Genomic DNA, 16,856 nt, shown 5'->3' with positions numbered 1-16,856 from the left:
AAGTAAATGGAACTCGCAGGGTATGAGGAATTGCTTGAGACCCTCCTGAACAGCCTTTATAGTTCAGTTCAATTCAATTGCTGCCTGTCTGTAACCCTTCAATCTCTTTTCTTTTTTTCCTTATTTGAGCTGTGTTTCATATGTGTAACTCTAGGTGAAATACACAGCTATGGGGGGAAGGCCTGTGTTTCAAGTTTCCTTTAAACCTTGTTTAGAGTATTAGAGGTGTGTGGCCTCCATACTTTCATCCAGGAAGGATTCACCTTTTTAGCCCTACTCTTTTGAGCTGGTAACAATGCCAAGTTATTAAATTGCTGCTGCTTTTTTCCCTGGAGACAGGTTGCATTTCAATGGTAGGTAAAGTTTCAGAGTAGATAGGAGGAAGTGAAGAATATCAGACTGGATAAGAATCATCACCTTTGGAGGAAAACAAACACCGCAGTTATTTGCTAGAAAAAACCTAGCCACACATAGTAAAATGATAGAGATGAAGCATGGCATATTCCTGCATTCTAAAAGTACTTGACCTGGATTTACTGGACCAGCACAACCTGGATGTTAGCTGGGGCTTATCCAAAGGAATCAGCAGAGAAACACAGCACAGGAATACAAATGGTGCTCTAAACATGAGCAAATATGCAGAACACACCACTGGGCAAAAGCATGAAAGAGTAACTTGTGCAACACACAAGCCTTGAAACAGCAACTATATAGCCCTCATATAAAACTTAAAACTTAAACCTTAGCAGTGACAACACAAGCTGGGGCCAAAGCCTGCAGTGCTGCAGCTCATTGCAACTTCTGTCTCTTCTCAGCAGAAGCAGCACACGTGCACACCAGGGACCAGCACGGAGTTATTCCAGTGCAGCTCTCAGTGGTCCCAGTAGCCAGACCACCAGGCTGATGCAAAGGACTCATTTTGCACACTCCTTGACTGCCAGAGGACCTAACCCTGCACAGCAGGTTTCTGGCACATCCACACCACGGTGACTTTTTCCATTGCTTGCAGAGCTGCCAACTTCCAGGTTGTTATTTGAGCAGTGCCACTGGGAACCATTTTGTTTGCATGCGTAGGAATGAGATTCCCTTGGCACAGCTCAGCCAGCCCTGATGTAGGGGACAGAGTCACACTTTCCAGTTCCTGCCTCTCCTCCCCTTGCCCTGTGCCCCTGCAGCCTCTTTGGCAATAGCTCGCCCTGAGCTGAGCTTGTCATGGCTCATGGCTGGAGAGGAGGAGATGGATGGAAAGGGAGCACCTGGAACTTCCCCCCTGTGACCTCCAGACCTCTTCAGCTGCAGGGTCACTTCAGGCAGGGCTGTCGGGTGGTGGGAGAAAGGATGGAGGGAAGGATCCTCCACCACAGCAGGGGAGGGGGAAAAACCAGGCAGCATTGCAAGCAAGTGCCTTTTCCCTTGAAAGCCTTTAGCCATTTATATCATGGAATTCTCTGCTCCAAGCTCCTCCTCTTGCAACTACCGGGAGGCTCCTTTGGCAGCTAAGAATAGCCACTGTGCCGCTCCCACCGTCAGAATGTGGGATCCCAGCAGACTTTGGCACAGGCTCTCCAGTGTCCCCACATGCTTCCAGGAAGCATCTCGGCTCACACAGGGCAGCCCAACAAGCAAGGAACCCATGGAGTGAGATCCCATGGTCGCCTCCACGTGCCCTGGGCATGGCATGAAGCGCTGACGTAGGAGCTGGGGCACCGGTCAGAGCGGTGGGAAAATGCTCGGCGGGGTTTCCTGCTGTCTGCAGAGACAGCAACAGGGTCAGCCTGGGCAGTGGGAGGAGGAGGAGGAAGTGAGAGGGTGCTGAGGGCACGGCAGGGCCGTGGGAATGACAAGGACAAAGTGGTAACGCCAAGGAAGGACAGAGCCAGAGAGGACAGAGACAGAAATGGAGAATACAGGAAGCTGAAGGAGCCGTGGGGAGCAAGGGGCAGGAATGAGCAGGAAGGTGTGTTAGTGGAGAGGAATGGACTGAGCAGAACATGAAAAGGAAGTGAAGAGGCAGACAGACAGGACAGAAGACACTTTCCCACCCCCGTTTGGATGGGAAAAAAGCAGTACTGTCAGAAAACAGTTAAGGTTATACACCTTAGAAGTATTGTTAATTTATACACCTCAGTTCCTGTCTGGACACTATCCCAGGAGCTTTTAGGTATTGTGTGTATCAATTCCCAACTAAATCATCACAAAATGTTTGGAGCCCAGTTCTGAGCTGGTGGTCTCTTCAGTGACATTGTGAGGTAAATATATCAATTTGTCTGGCCCCCTAAAAAGCCAGAGGAATCTGTCCTGAGACGCAAGGTGATGATTACAGGCACTGTCCAAAGGATTTGATTATTTTTTGCCATTTTAATATTCAGATCTCTTTGAGATGATTTATGCAGATTTTAGTCAAATTTCCATCGTTTTTTCCTGTGGGATTTAGTTGTGTTGAATTTAGGATTACAGAGGGGTTTGGGTTGGAAGGGACCTTAAAGATCACCTAGTTCCAGCCACTCTGCTATGGGCAGGGACACCTTCCACTAGACCAGATTGTTCAGAGCTCCACCCAACCTGGCCTTGAACACTCCCAGAAACAGGACAGCCACAACTTTGAGCAACCTGTTCATGCCTCACCCACTCATATAGTAAATAACTTCTTCCTAATATTTAATCTAAACCTGCCCTCTTTCAGTTTAAAACCATTGCCCCTTCTTCTATCACTGCATGCCCTTGAAAAAAGTCCCTCAATGTCTTTATAGTAGGCCCCCTTTAGGTATTGGAAGGTACTCCTAGGGTCTCTTTAGGTATTGGAAGGTGCTCTAGAGTCTCTCCGGAGCTCTTCTCCAGGCTGAACAACCCAACTCTCTCAGCCTGTCTCCATAGCAGAGGTGCTGCAGCCCTCTGATAATGTTGTAGGCTTGTTATATTCTCTGAAATCGGGTGTTCAAAATCTAGATCAGGGACTGTGCTCACATTTTCAGAGCGAATGTGTCCACCCATTTCCTCTGAATCAAATTCTGAAAGCCTCTGCTCTGAGTGCTAGATATTTCAAAAGATCCCTGCTCAAAAGCCTGAGTCCATGAAGTCCCGAGCCCTTGATTCCTGTCAGAGATGGGGGAAACCGGGAGCACTCAGCACTTGGCTGATTGCACTGACCCCTTCCCTGGGAGGCAGCTCTGCTTATCAAGGCTCTGCATTTCCTCTCCAGCAGCTGATCACCGACACTCAGTGCATGGCAGACACCATCAGGGACACCTAACACCGAACAGGAAGGTGCTGATGCTGCTTTAGCTACCTAGGGTGGTACCAGCCATTGCAGCAGAAGCCTTGAATTAAGATTCCAGCAGCTGTAGCATCTTTTATTTCACCATTCCGGATGCAGGGAAATATCATTAGTGCCAGAGTAGCGCTGGCTGTGAGAGCTTTCTCCTCCTGGTAAGCAGGTGTAGACGCTGGTTTTCCCTCTTTCCTGGCTCGGTCAAGGGCGGGAGTGACGGGAAGGCAGCGGAGCTCCATCCATCTATCCATCCATCCATCCCCCATGGCTCAGAGCCGAGCCGGCTGGGCTGGGCGGGCAAACCAAGCGTGGGCTTGCAGAGGCATCTAGTGGCTACTGCCCGCACTACAGAGCCACAGCCGCGCCCCTGTCCCAAAGGCAGCCGCACGGACCAGGCAGAGACACAGCCCTCTCTTTTCTTCTTTCGTTTCCAGGCTCTCCCCTACGTGGCTCTTTTAATAGTGATGTTGTTCTTCATCTACGCTGTGATTGGGATGCAGGTGAGTGATGCTTAAAGAGCTCGGGTGTGTCTGTCTTCTCCTGCTAGAGCATGGGAAGAGGATTACAGGGTAACTAGATCAGTGTGTGGTTGTGGGGCTTACGCGACCGACATATAGCAACAGTAAAAACTTCTTCCATTCTCAAAATCAAACTGCTTCTTGTTGGTCCAAAACAGGTTTTTAAGTGGGCTTATGGCCATGCTGCACTGAGCAAACCAAAATGTTCCCTTGCATCTCTTTCACACTGGCACAACTTCCACTGAGTTGTAAAGAGCAGCTTTTGATCTACACCCATGAAGGGAAATATGGGATCAAACCCAATATACCAACACTCACATCAACACAACATCTTATTCAGTCTGCAAAATGTGCTTGGAATCATCCTGAGCATTCACCTGTGCAAGGAACTGATGCTGCACAGACACCATTGACGACAGCACAGGATGTAGGCACAGCCTGTGACTATCCCAGCCTCGTTTGCTGTGCTGCTTTTCAAGCTAAGCTTCACTTTCCACTTCCATGTTAATCAAAGTTCTCAGACAAGTCAGCCATCTGGGATCAGAGGCCACAGTATGGAAAGGCATGGCATAATTGCTTCCAGAGGTCTTCAAACATGACAGGCTTCTTGGTTTCACAATGGCAACAGAATTTGTAATGAAATTCATCTGACCTCTGTGACCTTGTTTTAATTTGTTTCCTGTTATTATAATCACATGTTTTCACAATCTCCATCTACACTGCCCCACTGTGAAAGATAAAATTAATGTTTTCTTGAATTATCACAGGTTATCTCAATGGCCCCAGTAATCACAGCTGTCATTTACTCTGCTAAGCTCATACTGTAAACTTGCCAGTTTTGCCTCTAATACCTAAGATGGCCAAGATCCTACAGAATTACCTGCACTATACAGAAAATCACTTCAGAGTATTAAGCTGATATTACATCACTGTACAAAGCATTATAAGTGACCTCCAAGCACCCACACAGATGGGGTATACAGTGGTCAGGGCACCACCAGGGCCAGATGCTTTATTCTGTAATTCTACTCCTTTTTCTTTCAGCTAGTTCTAAGTTACCTATTTAACCCGTGGCTTACATTCAAGCCTCTGTTTAAATCATCTCAGCAGCCTGAAGATCATACATCTGTCTTTCACATTAATCTAGATTACTAGGTTGCTTTGTGCCCTCATGTCTTCCAATATGAAAACCAACTTTTTTAATTTTCCCTGTTTTACCAGAGCCCACAGACCTGTGATTATCACTTTTTGTCCAAATGGCATCTCAGACATTTTGTGTGCAGCTCTCTTGAGCATGCTGACACACAGAGTTCCCTCACACACAGGGGCACATAGGAAGGAAAATCATCCCTCATTCCATTAAGCAGCTACCATGAAAGACTGGATGGACCAGAACTGATAAAAAATATCAGAATTTCCCATATGAAGGAGACCTACTACTTTATGTCAGCTACTGCCACAACCTGGAGCGTAACAACATTCAAGCCTCACTACCTAATGTGCTCAAGTGGAAAACATCCAGGTTGAAGCTGATGGATGGAGCTGCTCTAGGATGGCCCAAGAGGCACAGATTGGAGAGGCTGTGAGGGAGGAACCCCCATTTGCAGCTCCTCCCAGGTGCCTAATGCAAAACACCCACAGGAGCTGCTGCCTCCTGTGTGAGGGAAGCTGTAGGGTCAAAAGGAAGATCATGGGGAGCTCCCTTATCTACATTTGCCTGAAATGATAAATATGGGCTGCCTCAGCTCAAGCTCTGTGCAATGGGGCAATCAGAGCTGCCTGTGGCATGGGGCTGGCCAGGCAGGAGAAGTTCCCCTGCATCCATGAGGAACCCCTGAGGAAAACTGCCATGTGCTGACCCTCCCTCCCGTCTGGCAAAGCCATCCCACCATTGTCCCTGTTTCTCTGGGGGTGCTAATTATCGGTGACATTTCCTTGAAAAGAAGCTGGGTGTTCTCTCAGAGCTGCTCTGTTCCTGCTGCTTGTTTTGGCTACAGAGAGATTACAGCTCTCAGCCCCTGAGATCTCTGCCACGTTGTTATCAGTGGGGAATAAATAGTCCTGCCTGTGCTGTATAGAGACCTTTCTGCCACACAAGGTTTGTTTAAACTCTCAGTCCCACTGCCTGAAAGTACCACAGCTATCCAAGATGTTTTTAAAGAAGCCTGAAACTGCTGCACTGGGGACTTCACACCCCAAGACAGGCCCCTATAAAGGTTTGCTGATGGTTGCAGGCTTGGTTGGTGTGGCATGGGAGGAAGCTCTAGGGCATCCTTGTCTGGGCAGATCTGGTCATCATCTTCACACTGCTGCAATGTGGGAGGACCCCTGAAACACCTGCTGGAGACAAGCATGACTATAGAAGGGCAGGCATTTGGACAATTGCAGATCCAAGGCAATGTATTTACATTGTTTTGTGAAGATCCAAGGCCCCCCCCAGAGCTGGAAGCTCAAGGCTTTGCAGCTGCTGGTCCTTTGCTATCATTTTGTCCTGACAAAGATAGATAAGCAATGAAGGAAGGAGCCTTTTCTTCTCTGTTTCTGATTTTTTCAGCTGGACTCCCTTCCCAATTGAGTGCCAGTTAAAACAAGGCCCCACATCATGTATTCAGTGTCTGAATAAGGAAGGACACCTTGTTTTGACACAAGATGCTTCTTATTGCAAAACCAGTGTTTTTCTGGTTATAAAGCAGAAGCCAGGGAAGCAACAACAAATATGAAAGACACAGAAAAAATTCTTTTGATAGAAGAGCAGATTCCATTAAATATCAGAGTCAGGGTGAGGCCAAGAGCTACGGGTGACAAGAGGTTTGGGGATTTTGCAGGGTAATCTGAAAAGACCTCTGCTTTCTGCCAGGTGTTTGGTAAAATTGCGCTGAACGACACCACAGAAATCAACCGCAACAATAACTTCCAGACCTTCCCCCAGGCAGTGCTGCTGCTTTTCAGGTGGGTACACCACAGCTCTGCACTGTGTCAGCCTGGGAGCACCATCCCTCTGCTCTCAGGCACAGATTATCTCCTCCTACCGTGTTGTGTTCCCGAGGTGAGTAGTAACATGTTGTCCTTCGGTGGGGGAGCCTGGTATTATGTCAGATGGAAGGAGCAGTGCATTAAGTCTCTTGTAGCCCAGCAGCTCCCCCTGGTTACACTCAGTGCTGGGGAGGGACACAAGTATTCCTACACAGAAGGAAAGTAGCCAGTTTTCAGCGCTCTCCAAGGTTGATATGCATCAAAACCTTCTTTGGTTCAAATCTGTCCAGTGTAACTTCCAGCAGAGAAAGGGACATGATGAACTCGTGCTTAGGCATGGCCATGGCCAGCTCAACTTAGCACATCATCCCACTCCAGCTGGGGCAAGGGAGAGGTGGGGTGCTGAAGGGGTGGGAAGTTGGCACAAATTCAACACTGTCACAATTTTGAAGGGCTTCTTTACATTAAATCCACAGCCATGTCACACATATCTCCATGATTCTGCTTGGAATGTGAGAGCCCCAAACCCACAGCAGCCAAAGCCAGTCAGAAGTGATAAGCTGATGATGGCAACAAAACCAAATAGAGGAGCAGTGTGGTATTTTCGGGGTCCCCGGGGAAAAAAGAAAATATAATCTTACTTTTTTTTAATTTTTAAATAATATAATATAATAAATATATTATATTATATTATGCTATACTAAAACTATACTAAAGAATAGAGAATGGATACAGACAGAAGGTTACCAGGAATGATAATGAAAACTCATGACTGACTCCTCAGAGTCTGACACAGCCTGACTGTGATTGGTCATTAAGTAAAAACAATTCACATGTTGGATAAACAATCTCCAACCACATTCCAAAGCAGCCAAACACAGGAGAAGCGAATCAGATAATTATTGTTTTCATTTTTCTCTGAGGCTTCTCAGTTTCTCAGGAGAAGAAATCCTGGTGAAAGGATTTTTCCAGAAAATATGACAGTGACAGAGCAGGATATGCCAGGGGATGTCAAAGCCATCGGCATAACTTGCTCTTAATTGACCTCAGTGGCAAAACTCTCATTAATGTTCACGGGATCAGGAGCAGGTTGCTAACGTGTCGGTCCGAGGTCACTGCTGTCTCCCCCTGCCCTCTGCCTTGCCCAGGTGTGCCACAGGTGAGGCCTGGCAGGAAATCATGCTGGCATGTCTCCCTGACAAGAAGTGTGACCCGGAGTCGGAGCCGGCCAACTCCACAGAGGCCGATCACTCGTGTGGCAGCAGCTTCGCCGTCTTCTACTTCATCAGCTTCTACATGCTCTGTGCCTTCCTGGTGAGTGCCCAGCACAGACCTTCCCTGGCAGACTCAGCCTCTGCTTCCCCAGATCAGCAGTGCACAAGGATGATCTCAAATCTCCCCATGGGTCTTTCCCAGCAGAACCCTTTCAGTGACAACACCCCCTCCCTGCCTCCCTCCAGCTCTGAGGGACGCTCTGCTTCCAATCCCTGTCTTTTGTGCACGGCAAAGGAGTGCTCTTCCCCCCCTCCCCCTAAATGAGAAAACCAAATTAGTCTGTTGTGGGCTGTGCTGAGGCTAGCAACGCCTCAGCCACACTTCCCACCTTCCCTCCTACCTTCCTTCTGGCTGCTGAGCAGGTTTTTCCTCCCCTGCCAGCAGCAATGACTGTGAGAATACACATATCCCACTTGCATCTGCTCCGTGTTGGCAGTGCAGCACTGCTCAGAGCGACAGCACACGCTCTGCAGCTGGCAGCAGTGCCCAAAACCCTCCCAGTGAACAGCAGCAGCATTTCTAAACTTTTGGTCTTGGGCCAGAAGAAAGGACTTTTATTTCAGCCCCACTGGGTATTGAAGATAAATCCCACCTCATTCTGCCAGGCAAAGACACAGGTAAATAAAAAGCCACAACAGCAAAAATAAGAATTCAGCAAATTTGTGCCTTGTCCATTTATTAGGGAGGAGAAAAATGTAACCAGCTGAGAATATTCCACCTCTGGGCTCTTCCAATTTAAACTGGGGGGCTGGCATGTGGGAATAAAGAAGCTAACCCCAATGGCTTCCTAGTTTTGTGAGTCGAAATTCAGATCTTAAATGGAGAACCTGGTAAAATTTACTGTTACTTGCTGATCCGTCACATCATCTCTGTCCTTGTTTGCAGATCATCAATCTTTTTGTCGCTGTTATAATGGATAACTTCGATTACCTGACACGGGACTGGTCCATTTTAGGACCACACCACCTGGATGAGTTTAAAAGGATCTGGGCAGAGTATGACCCTGAAGCTAAGTAAGTAACCCAGCCTGGATATCAGAGCTCCTCGGGAGAACAGGCCCATTATTTTCTGTTCTCTAGACTCACTGCAGTAAGTGCCATGTTCCCCCTACAGGAACTTTTTTTTTTTTTTTTGGTACAGAACTCCTAAAATAGGTATCACCACCAGGTACTGCTGGTGAATCCATAAGCCCAAAGTGCAAAGACACTCACAGAAATCTCAGCATTTAGGCTGCACTGTTCCCTGTCAGGCCATTGCTTTACTTTCTGTCAGGGAGATACAGACTTAGCAGGAGACTGAGAAAAAGAGATTAGGGAGTTGGATTATTGACGTATTTGTTTGTGATATTGAGCTGTGACTCTTCTGCTTGACTTTGTACTCACAGGAGAGCTGCTCTGCTCAAATCTGTTTTTTCCTATGTCATCTATGCCCACCACAACCTGTACATCCACATGGCTGCATTACATTGTCTGCAGGGTTATTCACAAGAGCAGACTTGCAGGGACATAAAGTTATATCACAACAACTCACATGAGGGCTTAACTGGCATTCAGTATTATATGCTCTGTTTGACACATGCTTAGGCTTAAAGTGCATTTTGATCCCTGTGGCATTACTGTACAGTTGACAATTGTAATTGCAAAGCCCCCTCCATAATGCAAAAGCCATGGAGAGAGATTTGGGTGTAAACTGAAAGCAGATCTCTTTAGGAGACATAGTGTTGAGATTAGTCTGGGCTTAGGTTCTGCCATACATGAGGATGTGTCACATTATGAGAGTGATACATGAATTTAAACACTTCTTCACCTTCATGGTGACTTCCTGGGCTGGGAATTTTAATATGGATGGGGAATAACCACAGACTTGTAATCAATACAGCATTTGTTAACAAAACAGATGCTACTGTGTATGCTTCCTTGAAGGCCAGACTGGAGTGGCTGAAGCCATATGATGGATAGCCACTCAGTTCAGATGGCATCCTGCTCCTCCCTGTTTATAAATGGGAATCTCATTCCTCTTCCCCATCCATGTCCCATGCCCCTCCTCTGGCTCTGCTAACTTTCCTCCCTCCCTAAGAGAATTCTTCTTTTGAGATGCCATTTACCAAACTTAAGAGAAACCCAACTGCTGCTGTGAAGGAAGTTCAGTGCTTTATTTTGTGCTCACAAAACAACCCAAAGCATAAACAAGTATGAAAAGGCAGTGGCTTGGGGCTATTTATGTGGGAGGTAAACCACAAAGAAATAGACCTATTACACCTCTCTGCCTGCTATAGTCTTCAACCCAACAAGCAAATAAGCAGATATTTATTTTGAGCAGGTCAGTGATAGGAAGAGAACCCCAAATTATCTGTTCCTGCACTAAGAAACTGCAATGTTGAAATTGAGGTCAATTCTTGCAAGTATTGACTCAAGTATGACTGACAGCTGGGATTTCTGCACTAGTAGAAGTTATATGATTGTTGTATTTGTGGGGTGCCCTGTGGCAGGAAGGAATGATGAATCTGACTCCATATTCTTAGAAGGCTAATTTATTATTTTAAGATACTATATTATATTAAAGAATACTAAACTAAACTATACTAAAGAATACAGAAAGGATACAGACAGAAGGCTAAAAAGACACTAATGAAAACTCATTACTCCTTCTAGTGTCCCAACACCGCTTGCCCCGATTGACCAATGAGTCAAAACCAATTCACATAAAACCAATGAAACAATCACCTGTTGGATAAACAATCTCCAAACACATTCCAAAGCAGCAAAACACAGGAGAAGCGAATCAGATAATTACTGTTTTCCTTTTTCTCCGAGGCTTCTCAGCTTCCTAGGAGAAAATCCTGGGCAAGGAGATTTTTCCAGAAAATATGACAGTGACATATGAGTGCCAGGCAAATCCTGCAGATGCAAGAGTCCTGAAATAATACTTTAAATTATGCCTGGGCCACAGGGAGCAGCAGCATGAGGCTGGGGAGGCCTTAGTGACACCTTTAGCTGTAGCTGCACTCTGCAGACAGGCCAGCAGGTCAGCCCTGGTCAGGATGCAGCCTGTTATAGATGGATAATGAGATGATTGGCTCTCACAATTAAAAGATAACTATTGTGTGGATATTAAGAGAAGCTTTATTGATGTATAGATATGTTATTGTAGTTTAGATGTCCTCTGTTCTCCCCATAGTTCCCTTTTCTCCCCTGTATCATTGCCATCAGACAGCCTGGGCTGTCTAGGACAGGTACAAAGAAGGCTGCACAGGTGTCCCTTATCTGGGGCAGTTGGGAATGGAAAAGCTTGGTGCTTAGGGGGTGTGGCATGGCAACACCTGATCTCCAATCCAGTTACAAGAAAGCAGTCTCCACTGATAAACGGCAAAGAAGAGCTGACTGACAGACTCTGGGAGGGGCCAGGGCTGGCTGATGCAACCCCCAGGGATATAAAAGATGGAGCATCCATCTTGAAGATGAACTTGCAATGTGGTTTGCATGAGAGGCAGTTCCCAGTGCGCCAGCTTTTTCCTTATGTAGTCCTTTTGTTGTATTTTTGTTAAGGTTTAATAAACCTTTTTACATTTTCAAAGTGATCAGTTGAGTCTCACACAGCCCTCCCTGTGCTCTCCTCCTCAGGGGACGGATCAAGCACCTGGACGTGGTGACGCTGCTGCGGCGGATCCAGCCCCCGCTGGGCTTTGGGAAGCTCTGCCCTCACCGGGTGGCTTGCAAAGTAAGGCACACTGCTGCTCTGGGAGCCTGGGCTCACAGCAGCTAAACCAGAGCACCAGACAGAGAATACACAATGGTTTGGCCTGAAAGGCACCTTAAAGCCCATCTAATTCCAGCCTCTGTGCTTGGCAGGGCTGCCTTGCACCAAACATGATGTTTTACACTAACCAGCCTGCCGTGGCATTTTCCAGCTGACCCTGCCTCACTCACTGGGCACATCACTGCCCACCAGGCAGAGCCAGCAACAGCATGTCTGAACAACCCCTGGGCTGCCCTGTGCCTCTCAGCAGCTCCTCTGGGCTGCAGCCACCCAGTCCAGGGCTGGAGGGTCACCAGCAAGTGGGCTGTGCACTACTCAGGGCCATCAGCCTTTTGTCTGGTTAGGAGAGCACATCTGTGCTAAATTCAGCTCTCAAGTACCAAGAACATACCTCTGCTTGTACTGTCAAACTCCTATCTCCAGACAGATTAGGAGAGGTAGAAATAACAGGGCATTCTCATTGTGGAACTAATCCACAGGCCATGGATAGTCACATGAGAGGGACGGCAGGTCTGGAGAGCATCAGGAGGGGCATGCTTCAGTCCATGTGTGGCAGTGTGATTGTTCTTTCTCCTCTTCACCCCACAGCGCCTTGTCTCCATGAATATGCCACTGAACAGCGATGGGACTGTCATGTTCAATGCCACTCTCTTTGCACTGGTCAGAACAGCACTGAGGATCAAGACAGAAGGTGAGAAGCTTGCTCACTGCAAGGATACAAAGGTCTTCATGTCCTGAGTTGGAATAAACCAACAGGCACATCTTGTTTAGAATGATACAAAGGTGTTCATGCCAAAGTGTCCAACTGGTTTCAAATGATCCAAATTACTCATATGCAGCACGTGGGACAAAAAGCTATGTAAAGAGGTTTGGAGGAATAATATCTTCTAGGGAAAGCACAATGTTTCCCACTGCCTAGGAAGCTGGTGCTTCCTGTGTTATCATCTCAAATTACTGATCACATTCTTCACAGTGGTCTGAAAGTTTAAAGTTTTAGATCAATGTGTGCTCACACAGCAATTAGGAGAAGGGCAAAGAAGCCTCCTTTTTGTACCCTGTCTGCAGAGCTGAGCCACTTCTTGACTGCTGTTGCCACTGATCTTCCAGTCCAAGGGAGAAAAAAGAGCTTGGACTTGAGGGTCTCATCTCACAAAAACTCCTCCCGTGCTTCCATTAGCATGAGTGAACATTACATTATACTAACAGTGGTGTTGTAAAGGGAGATGAGGAGTAAAGGGACTGTTAATAGCTTTGCATAGACAGCAGGTATATTTGAGGAAAGCACACAAGATTCGGGGCTCCGCTTGTCCTCTTTGTGGCTCTCTGTCACCTGCTGTAATGAAAGATATTGGTCCTGAGTCAAAATCTGGCTTCATGTATTAATGAGATGCATTAAAAGGGAGTGTAGGTCTGTGATTCACAGCTAAACACCTCTGCCTCAGGAGTGGCTGAATTTCATTTCAGGCATGGGGAAGCAGTGACCAGCAGAACTCTATCTTACAGTGCCAGCTGTACCCTGCTGAGCCAAAAAATAGTGGCAAAATGAAAAGTTATATTAAGGCCTTGAAAATTGTGCTAAACAGAATTTGACTTTAGTCAAGAGACTCTCCTGAGGAAAAAGCCACCCACAATCCCTGTAAGACATCTTGTGTCTTATGAAACAGAGACCCAAAAAGGTTTCCATTTTCTTGTCTGTCTGAGAGAGCCTCAGACTCTTGGAGTCATTGCCAGTGAACTCCTGGGAAACCATCTAAAGCCTCAAACTGCTTGCTTTCTTTCTTGCCTCAGCAGGATCTTTTAAGTGGTCGGGGCAGGAGTTTGGAATTAGCCCTGCTGAGTCAGATTTCTGCCTTTGATGCTGTCCATGTGTTGCACCCTCAGCAAGTTATTCCACGTGCCTGTCTTCACTGCATCCTATTACAAGAACTACTGCCATGCAGAGCCCTGTGCAGCACCCTCAGGAGCCTCAGTGCTGGGGAGAAATAAGAAAAGCTGCAGGAAAAACACCTTTAGGAGGACAAGATACTGGTTTCAGACACCTAGAGAGAGACAAGAGAGGGGTTTGAATGTACATAAATCAAGAAATACAACTGAAGATGACTCATTTGAGAGGAAATGTGTATCTAGAAGGAAAGTCACCTTCCTACCCAGAGATGACTATGCACATTTAGGAAGAAGACCTCTTGCTGTGAGGGAGCTTTAGGAATGGTCAGAGCATCTCTTGGCCCAAAACTTTCCACTACTGAAAACACTCTGATATTTACCTCCTGAGATTTCCATGCCAGACATTAAATTGCTCCTCTGCAGGGTCTGCTTAATTCCTGTCTCTGATGATTTTCACCCTGCAGGTAACCTGGAGCAAGCCAACGAAGAGCTGAGAGCAATAATTAAGAAAATCTGGAAGCGCACCAGTATGAAGCTGCTGGACCAGGTGGTGCCTCCTGCAGGTGGTGAGTGCAGGATCTTGTCCCTGTCTCTGAATATCTCTGGTTTTTTCCCCCACCTGCCCTGTCCTTCTGCACCTCGTGGTCATCATGTAGAATAGGGGGGACAGGCTTTCTTCTCAAAGCTATCAGTGTTTCCTCAGGCTGAGGTCTGCTCTATACTAACATGAATATGCCGTTCTTACTGCTGAGAAATCAGGGAAAGAAAAAAATGTGCACAAAGAGGAATTGGTGCATAGGCATCCAGTGTGGCATTCACTGACTTTCCAGGTGGCCCCATGGGCACAAAGCAGCCCTTGGCAGTCAGCCAAGAGCAGCAGCCAGGTCCTGAGCCTTGCTCAGCCTGCTCTGAACTCAGTGGACCATGTCTTCTAAAATTTCCAGTGGGTTTGCAGAAAGGAGGAGAGCTACCTGGAGAAAAACGTAGTGCACATTTTGCCTGGCTGACAGTTTTTATTGTGTGGGAACACAGCTGTGACTGCATTTCAGGGGAGAGGTGATCTCCTCTGTTCACTCACACCCATGGTAGGCACAAAGGGACAGAATTCCAGTGCAGAGAAGGGTCAGGGCAGGCCTGGGATGGATGATCAGTCAGAGCCTGTGAATAAGTCTTACCCCAGGCTGTCACAAGACAGCAGCATGTGCTGACCCAGACTGGGAGGCTGCTGCTATAACAAGATCCTTTGTGGTTAACCAACACCAGAGACTGCACAGGTTAGATGTGCTCCTGCTGCAGGGGTTCTTGCCAGCAGAGCCAGTCTGCCCCAATGCCACCTGCACCTCTGCTCCTGACTGCTCACAGCAAGCTCTGGCTGCAGAGCAGTCCCTTCCTTCAGCTCTGCATCCTGATGCCATAAAAAGCAGAGATGAACTGCAGTGCCCAGTGTTTCTGCAATACATGAGCAAATACACCAATAAATCAGCTGCTTATTTAATTTACTCTTTCACCCTCCCCCTTTGCAGATGACGAGGTGACCGTGGGGAAGTTCTACGCCACTTTCTTGATCCAGGAGTATTTCTGGAAGTTCAAGAAGCGCAAAGAGCAGGGGCTGGTGGGGAAGAAAGTACACCAATAAATCAGCTGCTTATTTAATTTATTTTTCCACTCCCCGCTTTGCAGATGACGAGGTGACCGTGGGGAAGTTCTACGCCACTTTCCTGATCCAGGAGTATTTCAGGAAGTTCAAGAAGCGCAAAGAGCAGGGGCTGGTGGGGAAGCCCTCCCAGCGCAACGCGCTCTCCTTACAGGTGACAAGCGGGCCCCGAGCGGACAGGGGTGGTACAGTAGAGACAGGTGGTCCCACCTCCCTCTCCAACCATTCTGGGGGTTGCAATGGGCTATCCCTACTGGAAAGGAGTTAGTAGACCACTTGAATTATCACCCCAATCCTTTTGGATAAATACCTGTGTACCATGGGCTCATAATCCCTTAGCTCTGAAAGGCACAGGTGAGGCATAATCATAATTTCTCAATCTGCCAGTAATATTTGAAATTTGGGATCCCTTGAACTGGTATGAAGTGTCCTACAGACATTTGCTTACTCCCACATACATTTGACCCATTCTGAGTGCATGCTGCCAGGAGACAAAATCACTTAAAAAGCAAAAAGCATACCTGGATGCCAAGGCCATCCAATGGACAGTAAGGGCTGTAAGGACTGGGATTTGTTCCCCACTGTGAAGCATGTTCACTCAGCAGATTACCAGGCTGTGTGACAGAAAGAGAAAACCCTGTTGAATGTACAAGCAGTGCTATTTATGTCCCTTGAGGATACATTGAGAAAAAAGGGTGGCTCTGGAGTTTCAGCAAGCTGAAAAGTGCTGTGATGTGGGCACAAACAGAGAACAAGGCCTGAGTACACCCACAGCTTACCACCCTGGATGGACTCTTTGGAACAGACTCCAGTCAGTGAGGGGTTTGAGGACTGAACAGGTCCAAATGCCAGAAGCTTTGTTGTTAAATCCATATTTAAGCTGCTCATTAAAAAGAAGATATTTTCTGAGGCACCAGACTACATGGTTCAGCTGGAACTGTGGCTGCTCTAGAGCTTCTGGTTGTGGATCTGAGAACCCAGAGCTGAAAGCACAGAGACCTGCTTAATCAGGCCTGTGGATTTATGTCTGTGTCCTGCTGTGATGAAGCCAAGGATGAGCAACAAACATTCCTTGGTTCGTATTGCCAAGAGTTTCTCTCTCCCTGAGGCGGAGATGCAAGAACAGGGTTTGTTGGTGTTTCTCCAGGAGCTGGGGGTGCTGCTGTTGACTGAAGGGGCCCCACAGTGTTGAGGAAGGAATGGCAGTGCTGCTGTCTCTCCTGTGCCCACTCGGAGATATGAAGCTCTACAGTTTGCTGTTTTGCAGGCTGGGCTGCGCACGCTGCACGACATCGGGCCCGAGATCCGACGGGCCATTTCTGGAGACCTGACCGCGGAAGAGGAGCTGGACAAGGCCATGAAGGAAGCTGTTTCTGCTGCCTCGGAAGATGATATCTTCCGGGTAGGTTCTGAACCAGTTTGCGAGCTGAGGCTGAGCTCAGAGTGCTTTGGAGACAAGTCCAGGCCTGCAGGAGCTCTGGTGGTGGTGGGATGGAGCTTCCTCTCATGAGAGGGTCTGCTCCTCAGG

General features: G+C 47.4%; 1 protein-coding gene across 1 annotated transcript in view; it reads left to right on the top strand.

Annotated features, from left to right (window-relative positions):
* CACNA1C (calcium voltage-gated channel subunit alpha1 C) overlaps window positions 1-16,856 on the top strand; it is a 458,666-nt gene that overhangs the window by 424,138 nt on the left and 17,672 nt on the right. The window contains exons 35-43 of the mRNA XM_030959315.1: window positions 3,703-3,768; window positions 6,644-6,735; window positions 7,908-8,073; window positions 8,920-9,047; window positions 11,655-11,751; window positions 12,379-12,481; window positions 14,139-14,240; window positions 15,355-15,482; window positions 16,596-16,730. Of these exons, the coding sequence (XP_030815175.1) occupies window positions 3,703-3,768; window positions 6,644-6,735; window positions 7,908-8,073; window positions 8,920-9,047; window positions 11,655-11,751; window positions 12,379-12,481; window positions 14,139-14,240; window positions 15,355-15,482; window positions 16,596-16,730 (1,017 nt within the window). The remainder of the gene's footprint in view (window positions 1-3,702; window positions 3,769-6,643; window positions 6,736-7,907; window positions 8,074-8,919; window positions 9,048-11,654; window positions 11,752-12,378; window positions 12,482-14,138; window positions 14,241-15,354; window positions 15,483-16,595; window positions 16,731-16,856) is intronic.

The sequence above is a fragment of the Camarhynchus parvulus genome, chromosome 1A, assembly GCF_901933205.1.
Source record: "Camarhynchus parvulus chromosome 1A, STF_HiC, whole genome shotgun sequence".
In the NCBI taxonomy this organism is placed as follows: Eukaryota; Metazoa; Chordata; class Aves; order Passeriformes; family Thraupidae; genus Camarhynchus; species Camarhynchus parvulus.
The sequence above is the reverse complement of the archived record's forward strand: the minus strand, read 5'-3'. Positions and strand labels throughout refer to the sequence as shown.